The sequence below is a fragment of the Hemicordylus capensis genome, chromosome 5, assembly GCF_027244095.1.
Source record: "Hemicordylus capensis ecotype Gifberg chromosome 5, rHemCap1.1.pri, whole genome shotgun sequence".
Lineage (NCBI taxonomy): Eukaryota > Metazoa > Chordata > Lepidosauria > Squamata > Cordylidae > Hemicordylus > Hemicordylus capensis.
Window position 1 is genome coordinate 250,682,745 of NC_069661.1, and position 22,406 is coordinate 250,705,150.

Below are 22,406 nucleotides of genomic sequence, written 5' to 3' on the forward strand. Positions count from 1 at the left end.
GGGGCGGGGGAGGAGAGGAGGAGGTCGATTGCACTGCTACCTCCACCGGCAGCCATCTCTCTGCCACTCGGTGGCTTTGATTTTTTTTTTAATAAAACACATGTAGGTTTGCCAACCACAGGAGATCCCCCAAAGTAGGTTTCAGGGGCCTCAAGGGGGCTTGTGGGAGGGGGCTTCGCTGAAGGGCTGGTCCAGGCCTGAAAATCACCTAGGTGTGACCCTGTGCCCAACAGACAGGCTTGATGGACACATGGTTGGTGGGAATAAAGCGTTCTGAAGCTCACAAGCAGTGCTTCTGACCCACAATCACAGCCACAGCATTTATTTACCTCTAAACGTTTAGCCAGCCTTGCTGGCTGCACAGGGACAATGTGCTCATAAGTGGACAATTTCCTGCGGATCGGCTCTTGGTAATGGATTTCGAACCGGACTTTGGTTCCTCCTGGGACATTGAGCTCGGCTTTGAAGTTCTCCATATCAAGGGCGTTGCTCCTGAAGACAGTTATCAGTGCGCAAGCAAATGTTTTAATACATTGCCAAAATGCAACGTATCATCATAAGAATCCTATTGCAATGGCGAGTTTAAAAATGGATACCTTAGTATTCCCGCAGCCTTCCCTTTGGCCTTGGCTTGTGCATACTGACTTCTGGCTGCAGACTTTTCTTTCACCGAACTTGTGAATGTAATGCCGTTGATGTTCCTGAGAGGCAAAAACTCAGTAAGAGCTAAGGTGCCAGATCCATGGCTAAAGTACATGGAGACAGTTGCATCACAGCAGCCCACGGAGGAAGGAGAATGAACAGGAGAAGAATCTCCCGGAACGTACTACAACTGTGCATATTCATATATTGCTCTTCAACCAGAGTTCTCAAAGCAGTTTATGTAGAAAACCAAATAATACATAAATAAGATCCCCCCATCCCCAAAGGGCTCACAATCTAAAAAGAAACATAAGGTAGACACCACCACCAGCAGCACCTCTGTGGATTCTGAAAGGAGAATAGTGGGGTGAAGAATAAGAACAGCCCTGCTGGATCAGGCCCAATGCTTATCGTCTCCAGCATCCTGTTTCACGCAGTGGCCCACCAGATGCCCTCAAGAAGCCCACAGGCCCCTGGAACTGGTGTTTAGCAGCATCTTGCCTCTGAGGCTGCAGGTGGCCTATAGCCACCAGATTAGTAGCCGTTGAGAAGACCTCTCCTCCATGAAGTTATCCAAACCACTCTTAAAGCCATCCAAACTAGTAGCCAACACCATAACATGCTGCAAGTTCCCAAGGCAGCTTTGGACAGTTGTCATGAACCCTGAGCTTGACTTCATAGTACCTGGGTCTGGACTCATAGGATGAGGTGGGGTTCCCTGGATCTACTGACTCCCTGGACACTTCCTTGCCCTTGTCCTCAGAGGATGAAGCAGAGGCACCACACATTCCACCAACAGCTACCCAGCCCCACCATCACCAGCACCAGGAAATTGGGACACGGGCCCTTTAAGGTCTGGGATCAACTTGTGGAATTCTTGGCCACAAGATGTGGTGACAGCCAACAACCTGGATGGCTTGAAGAGGGGTTTGGATCACTTCATGGAGGAGAGGTCTATCAGTGACTACTAGTCGGAGGGCTATAGGCCACTTCCAGCCTCAAAGGCAGGATGCCTCTGAGTACCAGTTGCAGGGGAGTAACAGCAGGAGGAAGGGCATGCCTTCAACTCCTGCCTGTGGCTTCCAGCAGCACCTGGTGGGCCACTGTGCGAAACAGGATGCTAGACTAGATGGGCCTTGGGCCTGATCCAGCAGGGCTGTTCTTATGTTCCAGGCTCAGGTGAGGCTGCATTTCTGGCTGCTCTACTTAAGGCTTCAGTTTGCTTCTGCCTCTTGTTGAAGCAATGCCAGTTGTGCCCTCTTGGATGCCTGGCTTCTGGCCACTTGCTTGTTGTGACCTTGACCTTGACCTTGCTTTCTCTGGATGGACCACTCTCTGGCCACACCTGCCCCATGCAGGCTTTCCCACAAAGCAGACATCTATCCTGCTTGTCAAACCACTTCTGAAACTGAAGAGAGTCTCAAAAACCATGTATGACATGGCACAGGAGTCATGTTCTCCTGCTCCAGACCAAGCGAGGGCCTCATTGATGCACAGATCCAGAAGGGACACTGGCCATAAAGCAAAGTGTGCCGTCAAGTCGGTGTTGACTCCTGGAACCCACAGAGCCCTGCGGTTGTCCCAAGATGTAGGCAACAGACTCTTTACCTCCCTCTCTCTCAGTATGAACTGTCATGGAAGGCCACCGTGGCTGGGGATAATGGAAGCTGCAGTCCGGCATCATTTAGGGACCCAAGTCTGAGAAACTCCCTGCTCTAGGCTGTCACCTCTGTGCATGTCCAATGGACAAACATGCACTGCTCTTACTTACATGGTAAAGTTGTGGATGAAGGCCCCTTTAGGGATCTGGACATCAAAGACCAGGTTCTGTGGATGCCTGGCAACGTTTTCTACTGTGGTCTGGACCATGGTGTTGGCCAGCCGAGATGTGATGGTAGACTGGACCTTGTAGCTATGGAGGATTATGTTGTCTTCCCCTGCAACCTGTAATAACCAAAACATTGGGGCAGGAGCCACCGGGTTAATGGGTGCAATTCCATATACACACCCAGCAACACTCCGCTCCATCCACGGAGTCACTCCCAAGATGCTCTTCAACTCCCTCTTTCCCAGTGTGAACAGAAGTTGAGATTTTGAGAGGGCTCCCCCCTTGTAGACTTCAAGTTTGTCTGGGGGCGACTCAGCAAGGGGCCTTCTCCATTGCCACCCCAAGGCTTTGGAACGCGCTCCCTGTCAAAATAAGAGTCTCCCTATCTCTGACAGCTTTTAAATGGGCTGTTAAGTCACCTTTTTTCACCCAGGCTTTTAATTAACTTATAGAATCTATCACTTTTTTCAATTGCTTTAATGTTTTAACTTTGTTTTTAATTTATTTTTTTTATAAACCACCCAGAGATGTGTGTTTTGGACAGTATACATATATGCAAAATAAATAAATAAATATCTTCATCCCCTTTTGTTATTCTTTGGGGGGGATGGGGGTCTCATTAACACAAGCTATTCAGCAGCTAAAGTGCATCATACAGCAGGAATATGATTATCATTTAAACCAACAACCTTGTTATAAATGAATGAATGGATAAATACATATTGCTTTCAGTTAATATCCATTAATTTTATTAATTGTATATTGTTTTGATTGTGCACTTGTTTTACCGATTTTGTGGGCTGCCCAAGCATTAGGGTCCCGAAGGAGCAGGGTATACATGTTTTAAATGAACAAATACAAATAAAGCATTAAGAATTTAACTACAAAAACTAGGTTCTGTATTACCAAGACATCTTCATACAGCATAGAAAACAAAACATTAATGCATTTGTGCATTATTGTGATGAACTGTGTGTGTTTACATAAACTGTTCTCAGTTTCTTTACAGGCGCTGCAAATGTTGCCACTCTGGATATAACCCATTTCTCTTTAGACAAAAAGGAATCTTGGTTAAAAAAACATCTGATTTGGTCATACCCATGAATAATTCCCCTGATTTGGTTATACCCATGAATAATTTCCCAGGAGCCCCTGGTGGTGCAGTGGTAAAACTGCCGCCCTGTAACCAGAAGGTTACAAGTTCGATCCTGACCAGGGGCTCAAGGCTGACTCAGCCTTCCATCCTTCCGAGGTCGGTAAAATGAGTACCCAGAATGTTGGGGGGCAATATGCTAAATCATTGTAAACCGCTTACAGAGCTCCGGCTATAGAGCGGTATATAAATGTAAGTGCTATTGCTATTGCTATAATTTTCTCCCGAGATTAGAAAGATAGATAGATAACATTGAGAACCCCTGCTTTTGACAAGCTTGATGCAGGCTGGCAATCAATGACTGCATTCTTTTTTGTCTACTTTTGAGGAGTTTGCTCTCCACCTGACTCCCATCTCAGTTCTCTGGGGCAATATTGTGCAAGAGGCCACCCACCCTCTGCTGGTTAATATCCTGGTACTGAGACAGAAAACAAAACAGAATAAAGCTAAGCAAACAGTGGGATTGATCTCCAGGTAATGGTTAACTAGGGGGAAGAAAATCACCTTGTAGAAGAGAAAGAGGAAAAATGAATGGGAAAGCTCACCGATTCTCCTGAATTGTTGTCATTGGATGTGCCTCTCTGGAAAAAAACACAGAGATGAGAAGTCAGACTTCCTTCTTCTAGCAGTCCACAGTAAACTCTTTCTCAGTAAGGTCTTCCTGACATCCCCAGCCACTTTGGTCATTGAGACAGGGATGATGGGAGTTGTAGTCCAACAACTTCTGGGGACCCAAGGCTGGGAGCCCCAGGCATGGGTGGGGGGAAGGAGGGAGTACATAAAATATCCTTCATCCTCCAGTCATAACCTCCATCTAAATCCCCCTTCAAAGCTGCTATTAGATACACAGATAAAATTTACAAAATGGTGCCCATTTTTCCTTCTGCAACTAATTATTACTGGGGTGGGGGTGGTTTAGTTGAGAAATCTGGTGCAGGGGCACACCTCTCACCCCCTGACCACTATTGGTCCATTGCTTGCCTCCCCTCTCTCAGTTTTCTTCTAGGGGCTTTCCCTCCCTGGGTGCAGAATGAACATTTCATCATCCTTTGAAGGGTCAAGTAGTAATTTTGGCCTCCCCATTGACTGGAGGTGTTGGGGTGGGGGGTTCTGCCTACTCCATTCTGCCTCCCCTCTTAGTTAGTTAGTTAGGTCACAACTGCACAGGTGCAGTGTGGGCTGGGTGGATGATTAGATGGGCTGGTATCAGAGGCGCTCTTACCCCGGACTTCGGGGGTCGAAGTTCAGGCTGGGGATTATGGGAGTTATAGTCCAAAAACAGCTGGGGGCAGGGCTAAGTTGAGCAGGCCTGCTTAGTGCAAGTTATAAAAGAGCAGAAGATACATTCTACACACTGCAGGGCAACTTTGGCTCCAGATCTTAATACTGGCACCATCTGAGGCCTGTGCACTCAGAAGTGAGCCCCACTGGGTACAATGGGAGTTAATTCCCTCAAGTGTTTGGGATTGCTGCCCAATCCTATCCATCAGCTGGTTCAGACCACACCTTACTGGCCCATGTAATTCAGAAGGGGCGTGCCAAGGCGGCAAACATTCTGATGCCCTCTCAGCATGCCCCTATCACATGGGGCAGTGGGTTGTTAAACCACAAGAATATAAGAAGCGGCTATTCCATAGAATTCCATAAGAACAGCCCTCCTGGATCAGGCCCAGGGTCCATCTAGTCGAGCAGCCTGTTTCACACAGTGGCCCACCAGGTGCTGTGGAGAAGCCCACAGACAAGAGCTGAGGACATGCCCTCTTTCCTGCTGTTGCTCCCCTGCAACTGGTATTTGGAGGCATCTTGCCTCTGAGGCGGGAGGTGATCCATAGACACCATACTAACAGCCGTTGATAGACCTCTCCTCCATGAAGTTATCTAAACCCCTCTTAAAGCTACCCAGGCTGTTGGTTGTCACCACATCCTGTGGCAGAGAATTCCACAAGTTGATTATGCATTGTGGGGGAAAGTACTTCCTTTTGTTGGTCCTAAATTCTGGTCCATCAATGGAATAGCCTCCCTAAGAGAAGCTCACCTGGCATCGTCACTTTGTTTTTTCAGACATCAGATGAAGACCTTCCTGTTCACCACAGCTTTTCGAAATAGATATTTTTAAAAAGTTTTTTAATGTTTTGTACAGAATTTTGTATTTTCTATTTATTGTAATTTGTTTGTTTTGAGTTATGGGTTTCAATGAGATGTTTTTATTGTAGTGTTGTGCTGAGCCACCCAGAGAACAATTCTTTATGGGGCAGCTAACAAATAAAGTTTATGATTGTGATTATTATCATGAGAACAGCCCTTCTGGATCAGGCCCCAGGCCTATCTAGTCCAGCATCCTGTTTCCCACCAAGGCCCAAAAGATGCCTCTGGGAAGCCCACAGGCAAGAGTTGAGGGCATGCTCTCTCTCCTGCTCTTGCTCCCCTGCAATGGGAGGCATATTTGGAGGCATCCTGGCTCTGAACGTGGAGATAGCCTGTGGCCATCAAGACTGGGTGCCATTGTTCATCTAGCCCAGGGCTGCTCAACTTCAGCCCTCCTGCAGATGTTGACCTACAACTCCCATAATCCCTGGTGATTGGCCACTGTGGCTGAGGATTATGGGAGTTGTAGTTCAAAAACGGGGGGGGGCAAAGCTGAGCAGGCCTGATCTAGTCCCTCTACATCTATTCCCTCTACATGATGCCCCTCTACATCAGTAGCAGCCGGCGAGGGAAGTGCCGGTGTGGGGGGTGGCAGAAGGTACCTTTAAAAATGAATCAACAGGTGCTTACCACCATTAGGGCAGCACCTGCAAGCAACCTCAAGCAGCAGCGCCTTGTCCGTCATCCTTCTGCACGTGTGTGGAGCCTCTGCCAGGGCCATGCCACCACCCTACAGGGAATTCTGGGTGGAGCGCCACTGCTTGAGGCCATTTGTAGGAGCTGCCCTAGCAGTCATAAGCACCTGTTGATTTATTTTTTAAGGTTAAAATGAATTACCTTTTTTAAAAAATTAAATAAATTACATAAAATTTAATTTATTTAAATTAAATAAATTGATTTCATTTATTAAATTAATTAATTAAATTAATTAATTTAATTTAATGAATTTAAATTTATTTAAATTTATTTTCCCCCACTCCAGCACAGCCCTCACTGGACGCTACTGCTCTACTTGCACGAAGCATATGGAGAGGAGCCATTAACAGTCACACACACACACACACTCACTCACTCACTAAAGGGGCATGCTAGGAGTGTACTGGGAGATCCTCAGAGGACATCCTGCCATCTGTGTTCTTGGCTCCTCCCCTTTCGAATCGTGTGGCTGTTGAGGTATCGTTCTCAGCACTAGCCTCACGGCTAGTGTCAGAGCCCAGGTGGTGAGGGAAAAGACTTCAGGGGATGGGCCACAAGGGGTAAGAGTGTTGAGAGAGTTCAGCCCTCTGCCTGCAAAACCTTTTGGCACTCTAAATTACACCCTAACCCTCCCAAACGTCCACACATTTTGGATTAGGGAGGCAGAACTTCGGCACTCCAGCTGTCGCTGGACTACCACTCCCATCATCCCCAGCAACAGTGGTTAATAGGCAGGGATGATGGGAGTGGTAGTCCAACAATAGCTGGAGGTCCAACATCTGTGGCTATGCTTTGGATGTTATTTCATGGGAGCAAAGGTCTGTTGTCATCATGTGCAATTTAGAAATCAGTCCACAGAGCCAGGGAGGCAGACAGAAATTTCAGTGGTCCTGAGAACTAGTCACATATTTTTTGAAACTTGAGACTGCGGGCAATCCACATCAGTGGTACTCTTGTCCGGTGCCATTACGGCAAGCAAAGGATGGCGCAACAATGTCATATCCACAACAACAGACTTCTTTCCAGTTCCTTTGCTTGCCTTGATGGGACCAGATATGCTAAAGTGAATAGCCAAGAAGTCAGGCCTGGTTCCAGTTTTCACATATTTCAGGAGAGAATTTCACCAAACCACTGGAGATGAAACTGGCTGGGTGCATGTCAGTTTCCACTAGCAGGGCACATAGCAGCAGGTCTCTGTCCCTCCCTTGCCCTCTGCATTGCTTCATAGAAGAACATTCAGAAAACAGAAGGGAGGGAGGGAAGGAGGAGGGAGGAGGGTAGGAAAGGCAACTTACCTTGTATCTGCCATTTCCCAGAATGGTTCTTGGAAAGATTCCATCAACCTCAAAGTCAAATAGCTCATCCAGATCCTACAAGGGCAACCACACACAAAATCAGGGAAGCTAGACTATGTACTCAACTTGGAGATGAGGCTCACAGAACAAACTGTAGACATAATCAAGCCGATGACATGAGCAGCCCGCAGGGGCTTTGTGCATGGATACATTAAATGTCCAGCTCTTGAGAAGACAAAGCTCAGACCAGGGGAGGCAGCAAACTTTTGTTTTCTTTCCTAAAGAAAAAAGCAAGCAAGAAAACACAAACAAGCAAACAAATAAGGGAGAAAGGATAAGATATGTTTGTTAGGACTAGTCTTTTCTAGGGGTTTGTTTTTGACAGGGCAGTTTCAGCTTCAGTTTCAGTTTTGCCTAGAGAGACTGTGGGTGAGGATTAGCTGCAAGTGAATCTCACAGTTTGTGGGAAGGGCCACATTCCTGAGGTGGCTCAGTTTGGAAGCAGCTTTTGAGAAGGAAAGACTCAGACCAGGGGGATTTTGATACCCAGTACTTTGCGAACAGGAGTTTGCTAACAAATATCAAAGGAGCTTTGCATGGAGTTTAGTGGGGAAGTGTGCAGGGAGGCACACAAGCGATCCCCTTTATGCCAAAGGAGACACCCAGGACAAGGAGAAGGTGAGACAAAATTATTAAACATATAGAAGGACAGAACCTTCTTGTTTATAAATGATCTAAAAGTTAGGGTAACCAGTGAAGTGGCCAAATCCGCAGACGACACTAAACAGCTTAGGGTAGTGAAATCCAAAACAGATTGTGAAGAGCTCCAAAGGATCTCTCCAAACTGGGGGAGTGGGCGACAAGATGGCCAACGCAGTTCAATGTAAGCAGGTGTAAAGTGATGCATATTGGGGCAAAAAAATCCAACTTCACATATAAACTGATGGGTTTGAGTTGTTGATGACTGACCAGGAGAGAGATCTTGGGGTTGTGGTGGACAGTTCATTGAAAGTGTCCGCTCAATGTGCAGCAGCTGTGAAAAAGGCAAATTCCATGCTAGGGATAATTAGGAATGGGGTTGAAAATAAAGATACTAATGCTTATAATATAATATTTTATAATCCTCCCATGAATGAGATTTACTCCTGCATGCAGCCTTGGCCTGATCTAGTACAGATGTTCTTATGGGCTGGGGCTGTGAAACGGTTTCAGACTATCAGGAATCAGAAGTTATCTCCTCGCGGGTATTATTATGGTTGCTAACCCTCCAGGGTTGATCTGGATTCTGCAGAAATCAGCACCAATCTCCAGGTGACTCTTGGAAGCAATCCTGGAGATGTTAATGGCTTGATATTGTGAAACATATTGGAAAATATTGGGGGGTGGGGGTGGAAATATCTGGGAACAGTTTCAGTCAGAGTTGGCAACTGTGTGTGTTTTCCTAGGATGCTGCCCCCCACCCCCACACACCAACACACGTCTGCATCAGACACTAGCCCAATTCAGACATTTTGCTGTACGAGTGTACAGATGTCTGTACACTCGTACACAGGTTTGTGTGAATGACTGTACCTGCATTCATTTTAAAAGTGAACCTGGATTCCGGTCGTTCAAATGTTCCAGCTCATTTATATAATACCATGCAGATGTCGAAAGCACTGCGAGATGTGGATAAGAACAACAGAGAAATATGTATGGAGAGTTTTGATGTTGAGGCATTATACAGAAATGTGGATAATGAATAAGTTAGAAGGAGTTTAATACAGTTTTGACAGGAGAATAAATGGGAGAGAGTGTTATGGTTTAACTGCTAAGGATACTGAGCGATTCATAGCAGTTTGTCTGCGATGCAATATGTTTAGGTTTAAATGGTGAATATTATACACAAAAATGGGGCTTAGCAATGGGCAATTGGTTGGCCCCTTTGTTAGCGACAAGCTACATGAATTCAGTAGAGAAAAGATGTATCAATCAAAACATCATACTATATAAGAGATATATTGATGGCATTCTATTACAGAGACTGCAGATCACATGGACTATGCATATAGGGAACTGAATAGATTGAGGACTGTAAAACTGACCAGGGAACAGCCAAATGGTCAGGGGTGGCTACTGTTTCTTGACGCAGAAATACGGTTGAAAGAGGGTGGTATTGAGACCAGGTGGTACAGAAAACCAGCAAAGCAAGAGTTAATAATGAACAGCAAGTCAGTACACCCGCAGGTGATTAAAGAACAGTTAGTGATGCATATTATACAGAGAGATAGGGTTTCATCAGGTGAGCAGGTGGAGTTCTCTAAGAGAAAAGCTGAAGAATTAGTTAGAAGGAATGGTTATAAACTTCCAATGGATCAGTCTAAGAAAATAACAGTTGAGAAAGGATTACCCAGTGATATTTCCTAAGAGGCCAGAATCCTTCCTGCTGGGAATAACTGAAAGAGAGTTCTCCAGAAGAAATTTAACATTTTTAATGTATGCAACCATGGCAGCCAGGATAGTATATGCGCAGAAATGGAAAGACACTAAAATGCCCTCAAAATAAGACTGATTAAAAATTTGGAATATGCTGAGATGGCAAAACTTGCAGCACTTATAAGGGATGAAAATTTGGAATGTTTTAAAGAAGATTGGGAACTATTTATTGCTTTATTTAAAGAATTATTTTTCCAATATGGACTTTTCAGTAGGGTTTGAAATATAGTAATAACAGCAGGTTGGGCTGGGTAAAATCGAGTAGCATTGTGAGTATGTGTGTTTTGAATTATTATAGCAACGGTTTATATGTATACTTACTGTGAACTGCACAGATAGGCAAGCGAGAAGTCAATAATTACTTATGTGGAATTAGATAAATAAATATAATTTGAAATGTAAAAGCTATTGTAAAAACCAATAAAAATTAAAATGGAAAAAGGACTACCCACTTCCTTTTGTGACTGACAGATTTATCTGGCAAACACAAAAGATTTTGAGAAAACATAGTTTGAAAGTTAATGTAATTTGCACAATACCCATGACTTTAAAACAGCATTTGGTCAAGTCCAGACCTTTTGATAGCAAATGTGAGATGAGGGGTTGTTTGATTTGTGAGGAGGAGAAGGGTTGGTGCCAAGCTAAGGGTACAGTGTATAAGATTGTAGGTATGCAATGCAATGAATCCTACATTGAGGAGACAGGGAGACCCCTGTTAAAAAAAGGTATGCAGAGCATTTAGCTGATATGCAATATAATAAAGATTTAATAAAACCCTGGCCAAAACATATGAAAGAAAAACATGAAGGAAGAGTTGCACAGACCAAGGTGCTTATTTCTCCACTTTGAGAAGTTTGGTTGAAGAGCGCTATATAAATATTTGTTGTAGTTGTAGTAGTAGTATTCTGGCTATTGAAAGAAATATAGTGAAGCTTAAGGTTAAAGAGGCTATGCCGATAGAACAATTGCCCTCTATTAATGTTAAGGAAGAAATGAGAGAGGCAATGAAATGTATTTGTCTATTAAAGGGTTGATTTTTGAAAAGCCATTCATCTCCTCCCCTCCATCCTGCCCACTTTTCTCCTGTCCTTGGATTGGTTGTCCAGTTTCAGTTACTGTGCTTAATCTCAAGTGCTCCCAGCTGCTTGAAACAGAGCATTAATAATGATGTTTGGACATTGAAACGTGTTTGCTCAATTTGTAAAATCTTTTATTTGTTTTTATTGTATGCATTAAATAATTTAATTATTTATTTTATTAAGTATATTTGTACACCACCCCAAACTCATATCTCTGGGCAGTTTACAACAAAAATAAAACAAATTTAAACTGATATAAAATATTGAAACAGTTTACAACTACAATTCTAGTTTTAAAAAGCTCATACTGCGTGGGAGGAGGCAATGGTAAACCCCTCCTGTATTCTGGTAAAACCACAGGGCTCTGTGGGCGCCAGGAGTCGAAATCGACTTGACGGCACACTTTACTTTACGAGTCTTTTAAAAAGTTGCCAGAGAAGAGGGGAACACATTCCAAAGCCTCAGGGTGGCAACAGAGAAGGCTTGTCCCTGAGTAGCCACCGGACGAACTGGTGGCAACTGCAGATAGGCCTCTCCAGATGATCTCAATGGGCGGATCGATCTATCTATCTATCTATCTATCTATCTATCTATCTATCTATCTATCTATCTATCTATCTATCTATCTATCAGATTTATATCCCACAGAGAAAACCACAGTGATCATCCTAGTATCTAAGAAACCTTTTAAATGTGGGTTGAACTAAAACATGTTCAGTTGTACATGGAACACATGTTGACTCATTCACAAGATCAGTTCAATCTAACCTGAAGACCATCAAGTCCTATTGGATAAGTAATGTATAAAAAGGGCCATGAGAATCTGGCCTTCAGCCCTCAAGCATGTTTGAAATGCAAACAGAACAGGTTTGGGGGGATTCTGCTATGTGAACAATGAAAAGGAGGTAGTATTGAATAATGAAACCTACTCTGACAATTTCATTACTTAATGCTTGGTGTGTGGTGAGATACAGTCAAGGAGATCCCCAGTTCAAATTTTCCTTGGCCATGAATTTGCTGAGTAACTTAAAGCTCCCGCTTTCAACAACAAGGGTCAGTAATCCTGAGGAATCTTACAGGGTTGTTTGTGACAATTACACAGACAAATATATGTGATGGGCTTTAAACGCTCTAAAAAGTACTTTGCGTGTATTTTAATTATTCATTATGTTGTTGTTTTGTTGTTGTTGTTGTTACACCTTGCTTACTATTGCTTCCTCAGTGAAATGCTATTCAAAGGCATACTGCCTCTGAACATTCCAATTCTGCAAAGCCATCGTGACTCACAATGGTAGGTATGAAAGGTCTGAGCCCAAGATGGAACATAAGAACAGCCCTACTGGATCAGGCCCAAGGCCTATCTAGTCCAGCATCCTGTTGCACACAGTTCCACCAGATGCATCTGGGAAGCCCAAGGCAAGAGGTGAGGGCAGGAGCTGCCCGCCTTTGGTTGGGTCTATAGCGCTATGGCAGCCTCGTTCAAATCCATCCAGCACTTCCTGAGAACCACTCAGGAACTCGAGAAGTGGGAGCCTGGGATGACCTGTTATTGTCATTTATATGCCATGCAGACAGGTATGAAGAAGGATAGTAAAAACCCAGAGTCTCGCAAATTTTTATGCAAGCTCATGGATCATCTTGTAGCCATGAAGAAGTTGGGTGATAATCAGTTGGGTGATAATGAAGCTATTAGGAAATTGTTGGCTGTGCCCATGTGGAGAAAATGGAAAAGGTTTCTTTATGCAGATAAAAAAGATAGAGAGCTGGGTGGTTTCACAAAAATACGATGAAGACCTTTTACACTGCAAGTCTTCTGTTAGATGTCCTGGCCATGTTTGGAGTACTAACAGATGAGAATGTTCAACACAGAAAATATGCCAGGTGGAAGGCAACGTATGTTCATAACTGTCTAAAGAATGGAGAGACGCCACTTTCTGCCCCATTGGAATGGAAGGGGGATTCTATGATCAAAATGAAGAAGATGGCTCCCTTTCTCTACCCAATCAAGAATCACAACCATCCTCATCTACTTATGAACCAAGCAATGTGCCTGCTTGCAGTTACACTGGCATACATATCCCACTGGGTGCTCATGATCCAGCCAAAACTCCTGCTGAAGTGCCTCACAGCACAAGTGTGACAAGAAGGACCGTTCAGCATACTCCTCAAAATATTCCCATACTAGACCTTTCACTTTATAATGCCCAACCTTTAGGGGAAATTTGTTTGACTCCAGAAGACTTTGCCAGAGTTCGGAAATATTGTAAATATGCTGGCACTGCTTTGCAATCTGAAGATGTGAGCACTACTGTGCAGAATCTATAGAAACCCCTCAAGCTACTTCTAACTACAGGCAGAGAATGATTCTTTTGTCCACCCGATTCGTGACTTGTGCCTAAAGAACTAAAAGTCCATTACTCCTAACTAGCTTGTCAGGGAAACACGGCTGTACAAAAGCTTTTGATTTCTGTGACAAGAAAACAAACTCTGTGTCTCTAGCAAATTCTTTCTGTAGTCTGGGCTAGAGAGTCTTTTGGCAGAGGAACAAGAACCATCTGGCTACAGTGGTTTGAACTAAGTATGCCATTCCTAGGCATTTCTGGGCCAGTGCTTCTGTTGGCTCCAACACAGATGCCGTTTGTGAAAACATGAGAGGAGAGATGGTCTTGTGGTAGCAAGCATGACTTGTTCCCTTAGCTAAGCAGGGTCCACCCTGGTTGCATATGAATGGGAGACTTGAAGTGTGAGCACTGCAAGATATTCCTCTCAAGGGATGGAGCCGCTCTGGGAAGAGCATCTAGATTCCAAGTTCCCTCCCTGGCAGCATCTCCAAGATAGGTCGGAGAGAGATTCCTGCCTGCAACCTTGGAGAAGCCACTGCCATGCTGTGAAAACAATATTGAGCTTGATAGGCCAATGGTCTGACACAGTATATGGCAGCTTCCTATGTTCCTATGTTTAATGTTTACAGCTTGAAAAACAAGCCGACAAGCTTTGTTTTAATGTGTATTTGGAATTTGTCACATGTATTGGGTGGTTTTGGAAACACAATTTGTTTTTATGTGTAGAATTTAATAATGGGGGAGAGAGTTATTTTGATATGCCAAAAGAGAGGGAAGGAGAAGCATCCCCCCTCCCTTCTATCTTGTCCAATCAACTTAGAAACCTGGGAAATTTTCAAGATACATCAAGCAAACCATTTTAATGGCTCCCAGTTCTAGCAGAAATCAAAGCTGCATGGTTATGTTACTTGCCTTGTTTTTCTTTGCATGGTCCATTTCATTTTTTAGTATAAAAGGAATCGGCACATCCCAAAATCAGACACCCTGAACTTTGAGAGCATTTTCATTTAGTTCTAAACCTTAGAAGGAGACCATGACATATCTAGACTTTGATGTTGAGAAGGTTTTTTTTGCAGGGGGGGTTATTTACATCGAGTGCTCATCTCTGGTAAGGTTGCTACACACATTTTAAAACTGAATCTAATCCTTGGCCCTGGACTCTAGACCCCATTAAAGCATTGGACCCTTTATATGTGGTGTGGAATTATTAATATAATGTTAAAGTGTATCTATTCTGTTTAACAATGAATTAACATCTTCCAGTGTTAGAAGGGAATAGAATAACGTTTTCTTGCTGAATGACAAAAAAAGAAAGAAAGAGGTGAGGGCATTCCCTCTCTCTTGCTGTTGCTCCCCTGTAATTGGTAATGAGAGGCTTTTGTGCTTCTGAGGCTGGAGGTGACCTATAGCCACCAGACTAGCAGTCATTGATAGACCTGTTTGCTATGAATTTGTCTAAGCCCCTTTTAAAGCCATCCAAGCTAGTGGCCATCACCACATCCCATGGCAGAGAATTCCATGGATTAATTACAGACACTCACCTCTGGGATGTCCTCAATAATGAAGTCCAAGCTCCATATTTCTGAAGCAAAGAACAGCACCAGGAAACAAGCTGGGTACTTCATTGTCTCCCTTTCCTGAGAGCAGGGAGCAGACAGACTGGATAGTGAGTTTTCCTTCTTTGTCGAACCAAGTTCAAGGAAAAGAAAACAGGAGATGCTCCAGTGTTTTCGATGCTCTTTAGAAATGCTAACTTTGTTCGGTCTCCAGCAAATATTTGTCCAGTAACGCAAGTGGGGGCAGAGGCTAGGGGTTGTGCAAACATCACCTTCGCTGTGCCGGCATCCTCTGATAGCAGCTCAGCACTGGAAGGGTTTTGCTTGATTGTGCTTTCTGGTTTTGCCCTCTGCCTTTGGACTGAGTCACATTCAGAGGAGGCCGACAGGACTGACCAGTGGGGGGTAGATGAGGGGGTACGGAAGAAGGGGAAAGCATTCTTCAGATGGGAACGGCATTCAGTAGGTCCGGCCAACTTGTGTAATGGCAACCAAATAAACTGCTAGAAGACATTGCCCAAACCATTGTTTGAAGTGCAGTTCGAGCACTTTTTTGGAAACTGGTTTGGGAATTTTAAGGAAAAGGAGAGCAGGTCCTTACCTGCTGTCTGCTGCCCCAGCAGGAAGCCACTTCTTACTTCCCTCCATTATGGAAAAAGGTAAAGGTAAAGTGTGCCATCAAGTTGATTTTGACTCCTGGTGCCCACAGAGCCCTGTGGTTGTCTTTGGTAGAATATAGGAGAGGTTTCCCATTGCTTCCTCCTGCACAGTATGAGATGCTGCCTATCAACATCTTCCTATATCGCTGCTGCCCGATATAGTAGCAGCAGGGATTCAAACCGGCAACCTTCCACTTGTTAGTCAAGCATTTCCCCGCTGAAAACTCTTCATTTATTCCTACCGTCTGTTTCCTGTCCTTCATTCAACCAGTTACCAATCCACACGTGAACCTGTCTCTTTATCCCATGACTGCTCAGTTTACTTTGGTTGGGAACTTTGTCAAAAGCTTTTAGAAAGTCCAAGTATACTATGTCAACCAGATCACCCTTATCCACATGCCTGTTGACACTCTCAAAGAACTCCACAAGGTTAGTGAGGCAAGACTTGCCCTTCCAGAAGCCATGCTGGTTTTCCTTTAGCAGAGCCTGTTCTTCTATACATTTAACAATTTTATCCTTAAGTGTGCTTTCCAACAAGTTAGCTGGAACAGGCCCCCCGCCCACCTCCTGAGAGAAACACCAGGCAGGATTGGACATTCTGTGCAGGACATAGGGGAGAATGCGGATTTCAGGGTGACGGGGCTGTGGCTGTTTTCTCTCTCAGAGCATAGCAGTTGTGCGGCCTGCTGAACTGCACACTGACACACCTTACAGGCTGCAACACTGCATAACACTTGGAAAATGGAGTTCCTGGGAGTGCTTTGGGGGACACCATATGATACCCAGGGAACAAATAGCCCCTGCTCAAAACTTGCAACAGAAAAAGACATTTCAATCTTTCCAACTCTGCCCCTAACAGAAACCACTTACACGTATTTCTTGCTTGGATGCTTAGTCTGCTCTTTGGTCCAGAAGAAGCAGGTCTCAAGATTTACACCTCAAGATTTACATTTCCTCCAAAACACACACACACACACACACACACACACACACACTTCACAAATTAAACTGGGAAATTTTAAAACAAATCTAAATACCTCAGTTACAACCACCAGAACACACTCCAGCAGCCATCACCCAAGTAGCTAGGACAATTCCATCACACTTCCATCATGTCCAAGTTCACCCCAAGGTGTCATTTTTGGTACTGGTAAGCAAGGTTGGGCACGTGAGGCAGAAATCTGGATTGTGATTGGGAGGGAAGGACCTACATGGTTTGGGTACTCACAAGCATCCCATAGCAGTGAAGGAAGCTTTGTCTACTAGCTCCTGGAGGCTGGTCCGTTGCCTGCTGAATGAACAGTAGAAAAACCTCCTAGCTTTGCCCTTACCTTCCTGACCCGATTTCTCTAGCTTCTCAAAGCCCACTGAACAGATCCTAGGGTGAGATCTGGGACACAGGATGCAACCACCTTGCCGAAGCTAAGAAGATCAAATCTGGTCAGTGCCAGAGAAGTGACTGCATGGGAACCTCTTGTACTCTGCCCCCTTGACTTCATTGGAACATAGGAAGCTGACTTATACCAAGTCAGACCATTGGTCCATGTAGCTCAGAATTTTCTACACAGACTGGCAGCGGATTCTCCAAGGCTGCAGGCAGGAGTCTCTCCCAGCCCTATCTTGGAGATGCTGCCAGGGAGGGAACTTGGAACCTTCTGCATGCAAGCAGGCAGGCAGGCACTCTTCCCAGAGCGACCCCATCCCCTCAGGGGGATATCTTTACAGGGCTCACACATGTAGTCTCCCATTCAAAGGCAAACCAGGGTGGACAATTCATGCTTGCCTACCATAAGACCAGCTCTTGTTATTTTGCCAACACCATGTGCTTCTTCCTAAGTCCCTTTGCCCCCACCTTGAATTCCCTTGTACAGACCCACACTAGCTTCTTGCATCCCCTCACAAGATTATGCACCGCTCCATTGCTGCCATGCGGGTAGTGCTGGGATACTCCAGTGGCTGTTGCTGATGTCTACCCTGGGCTTCTTTTTAGACCGTGAGCCCCTTATTTGTATCATTTTTCTGAGTGAACGGCTTTGTGAACTAGTTGAAAAGTGGTTTACAAATGGTGGCGGTGGTGATGGTGGATGTGGTGGTGGTGGTTGTAGGAGTTGCAGTAGTAAGTGGGGGGAAAGAAAACCCAGGAAATGTCCAGGTGCTAAGAAGTCTGGAGATAACCCTTCATCAAACTGCCCTGAATCAAAAGATTTGACTGGCAATATCATTGGGTCACCTGCCTGCCAAGCCCAAAGGGAAAACTGGACCAAGAAGTGTGTCATGGGAGTGGATGCTCAGATCTCAACAGCTGGAGGGTCAAGTTTGTCCACCCCTGTACTAGGGAGTTAGCCCATCTTTCCTCATTGCGTGTGTGTGTGTGTGCATTTATTATTGATTAGCTACCAGTTGCAGGGGAGCAACAGCAGGAGAGAGGGCATGCACATACCTCTTGCCCGTGAAGCATCTGGTGGGCCACGGTGTGAAACAGGAGGACTAGATGAGCCGTGGGCCTGATCCAGCAGGGCTGTTCTTATGTTCTTTCAAAGAAGAGAAAAGAATAAAAGCCCCTCCAGCCCAACATAATGGAGCAGAGCAGTCATAAAGTATGTCTGGATATCCTGCTGCTGGCAGAGGACCAAGGGTAAAAGGCAAGTATAAAATAGTTTATCTAAATTAGAGATGGGGAGAAAGTTGGTAGCAATTGGGTGATTTGCAGCAGGAGTGGGAGGCTTGTTTGCTTTCCTTGTTGCCTGTTCAAGATCAGAGGGGCCCTCAAGGTCAAGAACAAACCAAGGCACATTTTTTCCAGAACAGAACCATAGACAATTGGAGAAAATTGTAGGACAGAGAGCATCTCCGCACAAACCCAGTTATGAATGGATCCAAAACTAAATCAAGTGGAAAGATCTCTCTAAAGCTCTGGGTCCCAAAGAACCATGATAGGGCTGTTCACATTGCCCTGAAGAGGGTTGGAGGAGCGTCTGGCCAGGATAGGTAGGCCTTGTAGGCTCCTGATCGGCAGTTGTGCATTTTCAAGATGGAACTGGGAGCAGGGGAGAGTGATTGTGTGGGAGTTCAGAGCTGGGTAGGATGCCTTTCCAACTGCCCCCGATAAAATACTGGGGGCAGAATGTGAGTTGGCCAGTCCGGTCCTACCCATCTCCCATCTCCCACACAATCACTCTTCCCTCCTCCCACCTTGATCTAGTGCCGTCTGGAAGAAATGTTTTGCAGTTCTGCATTGGCTGCAAGCAGGAAAGCGACATCTGGCCAGCTCGACGAGGAGCCCAACTGGAAGTGCCCTTAGCAAAAACGAACGACCATAGGGACAGTCATTGTGGCTTTTTATTGGCATATAGAGCACCACCAGGTGGCGTGATGTGCTTAATTATAGCTTCTGCATCAGTCTCCACTGGAGGCAGGGGGCAGGATGTTAAGTTAGGGTTTTCAGATATTGCAGATGTGTTTGCAAGTAAGGTTCTCTAACTGCGACATACTAATATGTGTATGCAAACAGAAATACTAAAAAGACACCCCCTATATCTCTCTAAGTGGCAAACTGGGGCAATGATATCTCCAGCTGCTGTTGAACTACAATTCCCATCATCCCCAATGTGACTGGGGATGATGGGAGTTGTAGCTCAGCAACAGCTGGAGGGCCATTTCTGCCCACCTCTGCCCTAGACTGACCCTGCCTTGTTAGGCAGTTCATTGACTCCTTTCAAGGACAGGAAGGATATAACAGCTTCCCGGCTGGACGTTGCCTGTCCTTCATGTTCAAGGCCTCTTTGGTCCTAGTGTGTTGTGCTTCTTGATCCTGCTTCCTGCTTTGGCTTGTCTTTTGCCCCTATGTCTTGTTTGTCATCTCAGTGTTGACGTTGCTTCCACTCTGACTCACGGCTTGTCTCCTGTTCTGGGATCCTGGGGTTGACCCTTCACTTTGGCACTGGTTCTCACTTGCTTCCTGACCACAGTTTCTGGGTGGTTCCCTTGCTCCTGGTCCTGGCTTCAGGACATTATCCAGCAGCTGTCCATGACCCAGCACTGGCACCGAGGAGCCGAAACATCACAGAAGCCTGCCACCACTTCCCCAGTCGGCTTTGCTTTGCTGTGTCTGCCCCATTGGACTGCTGCACTCTGAATTCTCTTAACTATGGTTGCCAACTTTTGAATGGGCAGCTGCAGTGGCGCCTTTAACAATAGCCTGAGATGCAGATGTTAGCAGGACATCATGTTTTATCTCCGCTTCTTGAAAAGTGTTGCCTCTTGAGTTTGGCCCATCAGGCTGCTGTTAAAAGGCAGAAGAGAAGGCCAGACTCGGTTTTTCCTAGTCAGTTGGCAACCCTATTCCTCATAAGCTCCGTGCCAGCATAAGAGTGAGATAAGGGAAGGGATGACCTCACTCTCACCCTGATGCCTGCAAGACTGGAGTTGGCTCTGAGGCTTCAGCAGCAGCAGCTGGTAGCTATACCATGAGCCAAGAAACAGGGCCAAGGAGGATGGGTGTGCTTGCTTACTTGCTTGCTTGGCCTCTGAATCCAAGTGGCAGCCTTCTTGGAGTTGGTAGCTCAAAAACTACCAGTTGACAACTGCTGAGGTAGAAAAGCAGATCTAACCAGCCCAACACTTCATGTGAGTATGAAAAGGAAACCCCACTAAAATCTCAAGGATTTGTTTTAATCATATCCCACCTTCCTCTGACTCAGAAACTCAGGGCAGTGTATGCCTCCCACCACCACATTTTATCTCCTACAACAACCCTGTGAGGAAAGTTAGGCTGAGATAGAGCGACTGACCCAAGCAGTGTTCCCTCGAAGAGAAATCCCCAGCTGTTGTTGACTACAACTCCCAGAATCCCCAGCTGCAATGGCAAATCCCAGCTTGGGGATTCTGGGAGCTGTAGTCAACAACATCTGGGAATCCCTGTTAGAGGGAACACTGGACCCAAGGTCACCCAGCCAGCTTTGTGGCTGAGTGGGGATTTGATTGAACCTGTGTCTCCCAAGGTCACTTTCATATGGTCATGAAGTGTGGAATATTAAAAGCTTTCACACAAATTCCAAGAGCATTCTCACTCCCAGCCACACATGGTTATAGCTTTCTGTGCTGCTTCCTGGTGTGATCTTACCTTCTGCATGCACACTGAGAAGGGACCTTGCATGATTTTTACAGCTCCACCTGCTGGTTAGCTCTTGCATTCAGGGAAGAACCTGCCCATTTTCATTGCCACTTTTGTTGTGACTGACCAGCAGGTGGCGCTACAGAAATCATCTCTCTCTCTCTCTCTCTCTCTCTCTCTCTCTCTCTCTCTCTCTCTCTCTCTCTCTCTCTCACACACACACACACACACACACACACACACACACACACACAGAGCGGCTTGGCGTGCTATGATTGTGCTAGAAAGCAGAGCAGAAGGTTGCAGCAGTGTGTGTACAGGGAGTAAGATTGCGCTTGGAACTTGCACAAAAATTTTGAATATCCTGCACGTTAGTGTTGTAAGGAAGTGCTCCTAGTCTGACGTGTGTGCCTCTGTTTTGACAGGCCCTGTGATCATGCTGTGCAATTGAGCGTGAACTCACCCAGGGAGCACACCTGTCAGTTCTGGCACAGACATGCTTAATGGGAGTCACTGCACATGGATAAATGTTTACCTGCATTTCTCCCTCATGTCCTGAGGAAAGTGCCAAACAAAACAGCACGTTGGAAGACTTCCTTGACTATCAAAGAATGGGGGTGTGGGAAGGCAAATGGAGAACGTCAGAGGTGGATCTTATGATGCAGCCTTCGCTTTTCAGGCTGCTGTGAGGGCATTCAGAGTTGCATTGTACCATCCAGTCCTAACTGTTTGGTTAGGACCTGCAGCTGGGAGTCCCAAACCCCAGTCTATTTACTATTATGAATTGTATATTATACCCCACTTTTCAGCCAAGATTGATTTCCAAAAGTGGCCTGAGATTAAAATCCATTAGAGGATCTCTTTCTTTTTTACTTTTTTCTTCTTTGTTTGGAGATTGCTTGAACATTGTTTGGTAGACCACTACACTGGTGCCCAAACAAATCAAAGTGCACAACATAACTCACATTTCAGTTTTAAAAACTCAAATGCAGGGCAAACTACCAATGTCCTCAACTGTCCTGCACCCTTTCTGCAGACCCTTTGCAGCCATTAGAGGTGTGCAGAATTGGTTTGAATTGAACCTGGTTTGATTTGAATTGGCCTGGTTCAACTAGTTTGAGTTTGAACCAAACCAGCCCACCCCACAAAGGGGGGAAGGTCTAAGTTCGAACCGAACTGGGGCCGGTTCGGATCAAACAGGTTCGGCCTGGTTTGGCTGGTTCGGCTGTGCTTATAAAGGGGAATCTGATAAGGATTCCCCTTTACAAGCAAAGGTTATTCCCTTCTATAAAGGGGTTCGGGGGGGGTGAGGGTGCACTTCACAGATGGTGGCAACTCCTCAGCGGTGATGGCCCCTCTTGGCCCTGGCAGCACTCCCCACCCCACACCAAGGGCCTCCACTGCAGAGCCACCATTGCCGCTG

General features: G+C 45.4%; 1 protein-coding gene and 1 pseudogene across 4 annotated transcripts in view; one reads left to right on the forward strand and one right to left on the reverse strand.

The window, feature by feature from the left end:
- The window catches only part of ITIH2 (inter-alpha-trypsin inhibitor heavy chain 2), a 50,984-nt gene extending 35,637 nt beyond the window's left edge, over positions 1–15,347 (reverse strand). For 3 of the 4 annotated variants that reach the window (XR_008309297.1, XM_053258708.1, XM_053258707.1), the window contains exons 1-6: positions 15,197–15,347; positions 7,760–7,834; positions 4,169–4,204; positions 2,414–2,586; positions 597–701; positions 330–492 (exon numbers count right to left, since the gene is read on the reverse strand). Coding sequence is in view for 3 of the 4 variants with exons in the window: in XM_053258708.1 (XP_053114683.1) it covers positions 330–492; positions 597–701; positions 2,414–2,586; positions 4,169–4,204; positions 7,760–7,834; positions 15,197–15,280 (636 nt within the window). In the remaining variant the exon portion in view is untranslated. The remainder of the gene's footprint in view (positions 1–329; positions 493–596; positions 702–2,413; positions 2,587–4,168; positions 4,205–7,759; positions 7,835–15,196) is intronic. The other variant, XM_053258710.1, reaches the window with a different exon arrangement.
- Positions 12,780–13,677, forward strand: LOC128326347 (vacuolar protein sorting-associated protein VTA1 homolog; annotated as a pseudogene).
- Positions 15,348–22,406: the final 7,059 nt, after the last annotated feature.